Raw genomic sequence first — 9,927 nt, forward strand, 5'->3', positions numbered from 1 at the left:
AGAGGGGAAATGACCTGGCCAAGGCGCACCAGTGGTCAGAGGCCAAGCAGGAATAGAACCCAGGTCTCTCCTGACTCGCAGGCCAGTGACCTAGTTGCTAGTCCCATAGCCTGTACCATTAGCCTGTTGCGGTTCAGTGTGGTAGTTTCAAGGTGTCGTGTCTCCAAGGTAACCTATGAGAAGGAATGAAGAGTTAGGTTGTACAGATGTCCACTTACTCCCTTCCTCTGCCAGGGAACTTGCTGGACTGTAGCCAGAATGGCACGAGCAGCACAGGGTTAACCATGAATTATAGCTGGCAATAATTACACCTTGGAGCCTGCCTGTCTGTGTGATCCCTGCAGCTCTCTTAAGAGCCACTCTCAAATCACTCTAATTTCACAGTCCTAGCTCCGGATCAGCTTCCCCTGCAGACTAAAAAGCCAATGAAAAGCATGGAGAAACCCAGCTCTTTGACTCCATCCTAACAGAGCTTGACTGGAGTGTCTCCTCTATGCACGGCTTCTTGGATGCAAAGGAGTCGTGGGAAAAGCAGCCCCCTACAAAACAGGCATGCGGTGCTCAGATCAAGTCTTTCTCACGTTTGCTCAGCTTGCAAGTCACAGTGAGTTATTTTCTGAAAACCGCTTTATTGCCTAGCAGGGTAATTGTGAACGCACCTAGACTGACGAACTGTGGAATGAGCAATGAAGCGCTCCCTCTATGGCAAAAAGAGGAGCAATTCATTTCAGCCTTATTTACTACAAGTCTTTTAACCTATTAGGACTCCACAGAGCTACGAACTTTGGCTTTTAACACTTCTGATGTCAGTATTAAGCCAGGACTGCAATTCCCTCCCCCCCTTTTTGCTTGTTTTTTACTTTAAAAAGCCCAGCAAGGCCAAGTCTGGTTTTGCTGAATGACTTACGAGATGGCCGGGTATGGATCGCGAACCCCCAACCATGGTAGAAGGGACAGAGCTTCAAATCTTCGGATTCTCTCCTACCTCCTTCTCAGGAGTTTAAGTTCAATAGATGTTACCAACAACAAAGAGTCTAAAAACGTCTCTTCCCCATCAATCAAGTTACCCCTGCAGGATGTCTGATGCCATGACCTTACCTGCGCTCCATGAATGGTTCCAGGAAAACAGGTCAGGCAACATCTGAATTTGTAATGTAAACAGGATAAAAGCCTCTTTTGAGACACACGTGTCAGAACAGCCAAAAAAGGAGCACAAACCTTAATTTCTTCCTCCCTTTCTGCTCACCCCAGTAAGTGGCTGGCAGAGTCCAGTGCTGAGGCTACGGTTTCAAATCGCTATGGTTCCTGGGGGTTGGAAGTTCACCACAGTGATCTCCCCTCAGGAGGGAGTCTCGGGTTTTCAATCTCCCCACTCCCAGGCACCCACTCTGAGCTCTCGCCCAACAGCCAGGCACAGCCAGGGATCCCATCGTAAGTTCCTGCTGACAACAGCCGGCTTTGCAGAATGCACAACCCTCTCACTGGGGAGGACCAACAGCCCCAAGGCTCTTCTCACTAGTTACAGGCACTTAGATGGCCCCCAGCACCACAATATCTTTAATGTATTTATTCTCAAACCCCCCCATGAGGTGGAGGAGGGGAGAGGAACAGTCCTGGCCTCAAAGTCCTTTCAATCTAAAGGAAGGAATATTATCCCCATTTTACAGATCATTGAGGCACAGAGAAGAGACTTGTCACAGGGAATCAGAGCCAGGAACGTGAGCCCAGATCTCCCGAGACCCAGCCTGGTCCATTAAACATATGGCCCGTCTTCCCCTCCTCACACACACCACACACACACACACACACACACACATCTTCCTCAATGACAGAACCTGACCTTCACCCCCCAAGCATCGGGGGAGGGGGGACTGGCATTAGCATCTTTGCCCCTTGCAATTAAGGTACCAAGAAAAGTAAGGCAGAAAAACAGAAACCAGAGTCTAAAAATGGGAAGACATGTTTATTGTAAGACTTTCCTCCTTAAAATGCTCACTTCTCCCCTCCCGCACAGAAGAGTTCACACATCACAGGCTGAATCAGGGTAGCACATCCCAGGAGGCAGAGGGCATGGCTCAGAGCTGCAGTAGTCTGGCTCACCCTCACTATACACACAAGTGACACACCTGATACAAGAGGGCAGATTACACAGAATAAAGGCCAGGCCTTTTTTCCCTTTCTCTGGTGCTTTAACATCAGGGAGAGGTTCTTGTAGGTCAGTCAAAGTGTCTTTACAAGAACAGTCCCACAAACTCTGCAAACGCAATCCTGGGTCTTCCATATTCCCCTGTACCGCAACATGCATTCCACTGAGTAACACCGATTTCCTGTCAACAGGACCCTCTCTTCCCATTATTGGAAAATGGCCCAAACACAGATTGATCTGGCCCCTAAAACATTAACCCCCCCCTCCATTCACTCTCATGAACGTTGCATTGAGTGAACCAAATCACGGCGGGCAACCCCTCTCTGTCCCAAAACAGGCATGATTTCCCCTCCCCAGCACATCTGGAAGGATTGAGTTCCCATTTAGTTCTGACTGCATCCCCCATCCCCTGCACATTCACATGTTGTACCTATTACAGAACTAATCTGCATACTACAGGCAGCCAGCCAGCCATGCCCTAAAGCAAACATGGGAGGCACCTGTTACCTGAAACCCTGCCCAAGAATGAAATGTCCGATTCAGAGTGCTGCTCCCAGTGGCAGTTTAGAAGTTAAGTTGTTTTAAATCACCTGGGGGGGAGGGGAAACTTATGCAGAAGTACCTGAAATTAATCAACCCTATGACACTTGCATTTGTTCGTGGTTTGTGCTAATCAAATCCCTAAAGAACCGTCTCCAAGGAAAGTGAAGGATACCGGAGTACTGTGTTCCTTTGTCATTTGGAAGACGAGTCCCTCCACACATGCTGTGCGCTATTAGAGAGAAGTTCAATGTTTGTTGTTCAGCAGAAGCTCAGTAATTGGCAAAATAACCAGGCCTCAGCAGGCAGTTTCGGAGAAACAGGTTTCTGTTTAATCCTCATTTTCTGCTGCTCGGATCAGGCTGCACACTAACCCTCTGAAATTTACTTTCCGTTGATAATCTATTCGTGAGGTTTTTTGAAAACACTACATCTTAACTTAGAGAGCACCTGAGCAGACCCTTCCCCCTTCCCCCAAACACTGGCCAGTTTCAATACTGCTATTCCAAAACCTGAGGGCTAGGGAGAAACAGACTGGAATTACATCTGCTACTGGGAGAAAGCTCTGGATAGCAGCCAAGACACTGGAGAGGATGTATCCTCCAGCATTCTCTCTCCCATTCTTCATGTCATCCTTTGGCTGGGAGAGTTAGGGCTAGATTTTTACAAGTATTTAGGCATTGCTGCATTCAGTGTTGCAACACCGAACTGATTTATTTCATATTTTTTAAGGGATTGATGCACGTAAAAGCCAAAATTCCATTGATAGTTGATGGGATTTAGGCACTTAGGAGCCTAAGTCACTTTTGAAAAGGAGACCAGCGCCTCAATCAGTTAGGCATTGCAAGCTGTGCACAGCAACACCTAAATACCTTTAAAAATCGGGGCCTCTGAGTTTTCCAAACTCAGCTGAGAAGGATCGTCCCTGAACATGATGAAAATCTGAAGACCCACTCTATCGTATTCTCTCCTTTACCATCCATCCACCCACACTCAACTATGCCACCGCTGCTTCCCCGCACGTCTCTGCAGGATAGTACCCATCCCTCCAGCACAGAACGACGAGACAGGACAATTATGAGTCACTTAAGACACAGTATTGAAGATCCTACAGGAACGCACTGGCACTGTGAAACGTCAGTGGGCACTCCCTGGATAAGAAGAAAGCTTTTTATGTACGTTCTACTGATAATGAGACAAACTGCTTACATTCCGCTCCGGGCCGGCGTTAGCCTCGCTGGGGCCCAGGGCAGTAACTAAGGAGCGGGCCCCCACCCCGCTGAAGCCAAAGCCCGAGCCCCGCCACGCATAACTTAGCTTTGCAGGGCCCCTGTGGCATGGGGCCAGAGATGACCCGTGCCTGCCGATAGTGGGAAGGGGGCAGAGTGAGGGCATCCGGCATCAGCAGTATAACTGAGCATCTCAACCCGTGTGAGCGTGCTCAGTACAAGCCAAGCAGCAAATCCCCGGGGAAGGGGGAGGGGAAGCACGTGACCCCGCATGTCCCCCCACACGCATTGCCTCTGCATGAGGCTCTGCTTGCTACCCTCGAACGCCAGCCCTGATTCCACTGTAAAAATTCTGTGTCTCATATAAACCCAGGGCACTGCCTTTGTGTTGACTTTTCGTCGTCAATATTAGCCAGAAATTACAAACATCCTGTACAGGTTTGGCATTTGACTGACAAGCAACCTACCTAAGCCACAGAAATCAGCACTTCCACAGACAAACTACATTCACTCTTGGAACTGAAGCAGCTCTCCCAGGGCTGCTGTGTGTGCATTAATACACTCTGCAATTCAGAGCCAAGGCTCTGCAACTACCGATCTATTTTTTGTTCTATTCCTATGCACTGTGCCACAGCCTAGAAATCAGCCACTGGGGTTTTTGCAAATGAACACAGCACACACCCGAACTTCAAATCCTACAAAACAAGCTCCTTCACCCAACTTGCCACTGCTGAAAGACGACAGCAGAGGTTACGATCTTGGGCAAAAAAGTCCACTTTATTTCTTTAAGAGGAAAATGGGGGAAACCTCTTTTAATCGTTGTCGCTGACAATTCTACTCTCTCAAGGTGAGTAATTTCAGGGAGTATTTTTTTTTTTGAGTACATATTTTGTTCTCGATCAGTCGTCATAACACAGGGTGGATGAGCAATTTTTGTGCACAGCTTTAAACAAAGCTACGTTACAGGCTATGCTGTCAGGCTCCTCCCAGCTCCAGGATCTGCCCCAGTGCGGGATGAATACGCTCCCACTAGTCTGAAAATAGATCCATGGGTACAAGCATCTTACAATAGTTCAGCAAACACAACCACCCAAGTGTAAAGATTTACGGCCAATAGCACTAATTGCCAGTGACTCCTGCCTACCTGAACACGTTACGAACAGAGAACTCGGCTTTTTATTAAATGATCAAAGGCATGGCTTACAAAGCCTGTGAGAAATAACTTCGACGTGATTACTATGTATTTATTCTCCCTCTGCATAAGTCACCTTCTACGCATTCAAAGCTTAGCTGGAGAGCTGCAGGGTCTGAGCCTACATGCATGAACACTTCCTCCATTGAGGAATCCCATTTAGGTCATTGGGATTCCAAGAAGGAGTAAGGTCCAGCATGTGAGGATAAATAGAAAGGATCAAACCCATAGGGAAAGTCACTAGCCATTCCATTGCTACATTAGCCCACTTCATAACGACCAGCGCACCGTGAGGCACTGTCCTGGCCTCTGCGCAATACGAAAACGGTGGGAAAGGAAGAAAGCCGTCTACACTGCAATTCAACGGCCCTACGGCCTGAGCCCTCCGAGCCCGAATCAGCTGGCACTGGCCAGCCCCAGGGGTCTAACTGCAGTGTAGACATCCCCGAAGTGTACATCTACCCCGCCACAGCAGCAAGCCTCCCAGCCCAGGGTGATGGACTTGGGCTTGAGCTCTACAAATAGCTGTGTAGACAGAGCTTTAAAGTTGCGGCTAGTCCCTCTCCGTGGGCGTCAAGAGCCCGAGTTCCAGCCCGAGCCACAACTCCAAAGCGCGGTCTACAGAGCTATTTGTAGAGCGCTAGCACAAGCCCCGTTAACCTGAGTCCATAGACCCAGGCTGGGAGGCTCGCTGCCATGGGCTGTGTAGACATATCCCTGGAGGGTCAGATTCTGCCACCCTTCTTCCTGCTGGATAGTACCTTAGTCCACAACTCAGAGTCAGGTCCTAGTCAACTTAAGGATGTCAGAAACCGATCCATATGCAGCACTGGCGAGGACAGACACCACTAACACAACAACTTTTGTATAAACCCAGATTCTTCCCCAAACACATTACACACACACAGCCCCCTATCTCAGGAATGAGCATACAGTTTTTCCTGTGTAAACTAACCTGATTTTTAAGAAGTCCTACCAGTTTATACTGGTAAATTCACAAGTTTTTAGTTAACCTGCAGAGGAAAATATTGGCCTCCTGTTCCCATGCGAGCTGTGTGGAGGCTAGCAATATTATGTCACTGGTTACATCTGAAATCTTATTACAGATCTGAAGGAGTTTTGCCATGTCAACAACGCGCTGGATGGTCCTCTCAGGGAGGCTCCTGGACAAACACTGGTCAAACATTCAGAAGCCCTAAACTATTCAGATTAAAATTCACACGGCTTGTGTTTTATATTAACTTAAACATTCTTTATGCTGTCCATTAACAGCCATGTCTTCCTGGTCACACACAGCTATGCAAACATCTGTTTCGCCAGGAGCTTTCCTGGTTCTCTGAATAGATCCACACGTATACAGAGACAGTAGCAGCTAGGTTCACTGGCTACTACGGTCCAGCTGTGTAAGCACAATCCCCTCTCCTCTACGCTAGGGACTGAACACAAGGCTTGGGAAGGTTTATTTTCAGATTTAGATGGCCGAGGTTTAGCTCATTAAACTAACCGTGTACTTTAAGATTTTAGGGAAGGAAATAAGCTAACCCCAAGACTTGGTCACCATCCCATTTCTCAGCCATCCTCCTATAGGCAAAGGGGTCACAGATTTTCCAGACACGGGCATTTTTTGACCCGCGCTGGTGCATTACTAGTCAGGAGCCATTGGCGTGGGAGCCATTCCCACGGCTACGAGGAGCTTTACAAATAATACGATCCTGGGAACAACAGAGCGTTAGGTTCCTGGCCCTCGTTCCCAGGCGTGGGAATCCCTATGGGGAGCGATAGCCCACGGAGAGGGACCCTTCTGTCCCGAACAGATGCAGGCAGCTCTGAGACGCTCTTCAGCCCCCCTCTGCTTCAGGGTAAGGCCGCAGCTCGTGCGACAGCACAGCGGAGAGGGGAGCGCAGGGCCGAGTTAATACAATAGCCCTGTTCCAGCCGGGTTCAATGCAGACTCCTGCCGAAAAGCACCTCCCTCCTCCGCTGAGGGCAGGCGATGGGGGTAAGTGGCCGAACCAGCACTGCTCTGATTTGTGTCTACCAGCCAGCCAGTCCTTCCCGGGGATGGGGATGGGAGCCTGCGCCCACGGGGGGCGAGACAGGGGCTCGCCTCGCGGCCCCCCCCCCCGGCTCTCTTGCACGAAGGGCGCACAAGAGGAAAGCGAGCACAGCCAGCGCCCCTCTGCACAGCCGGTGTCCTGCTGCACCAGGATGCACCCGCCCAGCCCCGCTCCCTGCAGCCTCCCCATTGAATCAGCCCAACGCCCCCCGTGCCCTGCAGCCTCGCCCCGCACCGCGCCGCGGACCCCGCACCCTGGCGCAGGGGAGCCGGGCTCTCACCTGGTTTGCCGGCGCCGGGCCGCAGCAGGCAGGCTCCGAGGACGATCCCGGGCAGGAGGAGGGCTCCGAGCCGGGGCACAGGCGCTCTCCTGGCCGCCACCATCCTTCAGCAGCGCCGGGGACTCATCGCAGCGGGGTCCGGGCGGGAGGGGGGCGCGGGAGCTGCAGCCGGAGCGGCGAGGAGTCCGTGTGCCGGGCGGGGGCGGGCCAATCCCGGCGCCGCCCGCACAGCGCCGCCCCGGCATGCGCGCCCCGGGCTGGGAGAGCTGGGCCCACCCACCGCGCTGGGCACCGGGGCGCGCCGCAGGGGCGGGACGGGAACAGGTGCCGGGCCCGGGGCGTCCCGGGAACCTCCCCCAGAGCTCCAGCTCGTTCCTGCCCTGCTCACCCCCCCAACTCACTGCTGCCCGGGGTCACCGGGGACCTGCCCCCCAACTCACTGCTGCCCGGGGTCACCGCCTGGAGCTGCTGTCCGGCGACACCGGGGACCTGCCCCCCAACTCACTGCTGCCCGAGGACACGGGACCTACCTCCCAACTCACTGCTGCCCGGGGTAACCGGGGACCTGTCCCCCAACTCACTGCTGCCCGGGGTCACCCCCTGGAGCTGCTGCTCGGGGACACCGGGTCCTGCCCCCCAACTCACTCCTGCCCGGGTCACCCCCTAGAGCTGCTGCCCTGGGACACCAGGGACCTGCCCCCAACTCACTACTGCCTGGGGTCACCCCCTGGAGCAGCTGCCCTGGGACACCGGGGACCTGCCCCCCAACTCACTACTGCCTGGGGTCACCCCCTGGAGCTGCTGCCCTGGGACACCGGGGACCTGCCCCCCAACTCACTGCTGCCCGGGGTCACCCCCTGGAGTTGCTGCCCTGGGACACCAGGGACCTGCCCCCCAACTCACTGCTGCCCGGGGTCACCACCTGGAGCTGCTGCCCTATGACACCAGGGACCTGCCCCCCAACTCACTGCTGCCCGGGGTCACCCCCTGGAGCTGCTGCCCTAGGGCACTGGGGGCTGCCCCCCAACTCACTGCTGCGTTGGGATTTCCTCCCTGGCTCTCTGCTCTCTGGGGACACTGGAGACCCAGCTCCAACTCACTGATGCCCTGGGACCACCCCCTGGATCTGCTGCCCTAGGGCACTGGGGACCTCCCCCACACACACTCTTCACTGCCCTGGGATCATCCCCTGGCTCTCTGCTCCACTGGGAACCTGCCCCCTAACTCCTTACTGCCCTGGAAGCCGAAATTGATGGAGTCTGGTATTTTCTATGATGCAATCTTGTTTATTTCACAAGCAGTGTACCGAGTCCTGCTCCTTAGAAAGCAGGAGGAACCAAGAACTAAAGCAGCAGTTTCTTGGATTACAACCCCAAGCCTCTTTAACCAGCCGACCTAACAGCTCTCTCTAGCTTTTCCCAGGTCACACTGCTCACAAGGGACTGCTTTGCTTTCTCGCTTTTTGTATCTGCCTCCCTCTGCATCCTTGCCCGTTTTCAGTTTCTGTGTGTTCTCTCTCTCGTCACGTGTGCACACGCACACACGCACGCACACACACGCACACGCTACTCAGCCAAAAGCTCCTGGGTGGGTTCACACACACCTTCTGTCGGGGCTTTGCTTATAGCTATGTTAACTGAAGAGCGAATTCACACCTATTGGTCTCAATGGGGTTTGAACTCATAACAAGGTTTCACCCAGCTCATAACATTAATTATTATTATTATTTATTATTTTATTGTATTATTGCGGTACCGCCTAGGAGCAGCAGTCCTGGGCCTGGACCCCAGTGTGCTCAGTGCTAAGAACATAAGAACGGCCGTACTGGGTCAGACCAAAGGTCCATCCAGCCCAGTATCCTGTCTACCGACAGTGGCCAATGCCAGGTGCCCCAGAGGGAGTGAACCTAACAGGTAATGATCAAGTGATCTCTCTCCTGCCATCCGTCTCCACCCACTGACAAACAGAGGCTAGGGACACCATTCCTTACCCATCCTGGCTAATAGCCATTAATGGACTTAACCTCCATGAATTTATTCAGTTCTCTTTTAAACGCTGTTATAGTCCTAGCCTTCACAACCTCCTCAGGCAAGGAGTTCCACAAGTTGACTGTGCGCTGTGTGAAGAACTTCCTTTTATTTGTTTTAAACCTGCTGCCTATTAATTTCATTTGGTGACCCCTAGTTCTTGTATTATGGGAATAAGTAAATAACTTTTCCTTATCTACTTTCTCCACATCACTCATGATTTTATAGACCTCTATCATATCCCCCCTTAGTCTCCTCTTTTCCAAGCTGAAAAGTCCTAGCCTCTTTAATCTCTCCTCATATGGGACCGGTTCCAAACCCCTAATCATTTTAGTTGCTCTTCTCTGAACCTTTTCCAGTGCCAGTATATCTTTTTTGAGATGAGGAGACCACATCTGTACGCAGTATTCGAGATGTGGGCGTGCCATCGATTTATATAAGGGCAATAAGATATTC

The 9,927-nt window shown here is 52.0% G+C and overlaps 1 protein-coding gene across 1 annotated transcript in view; it reads right to left on the minus strand.

The window, feature by feature from the left end:
* Positions 1-7,647, minus strand: part of NPDC1 (neural proliferation, differentiation and control 1) — a 115,697-nt gene extending 108,050 nt beyond the window's left edge. Inside the window, exon 1 of the mRNA XM_054007314.1 lies at positions 7,445-7,647. Coding sequence (XP_053863289.1) covers positions 7,445-7,547 — 103 coding nt within the window. The 5' untranslated portion in view covers positions 7,548-7,647. The remainder of the gene's footprint in view (positions 1-7,444) is intronic.
* Between the last annotated feature and the right edge of the window lie 2,280 nt (positions 7,648-9,927).

Source organism: Malaclemys terrapin, chromosome 17 (genome assembly GCF_027887155.1).
Source record: "Malaclemys terrapin pileata isolate rMalTer1 chromosome 17, rMalTer1.hap1, whole genome shotgun sequence".
NCBI classification, from domain to species: domain Eukaryota; kingdom Metazoa; phylum Chordata; order Testudines; family Emydidae; genus Malaclemys; species Malaclemys terrapin.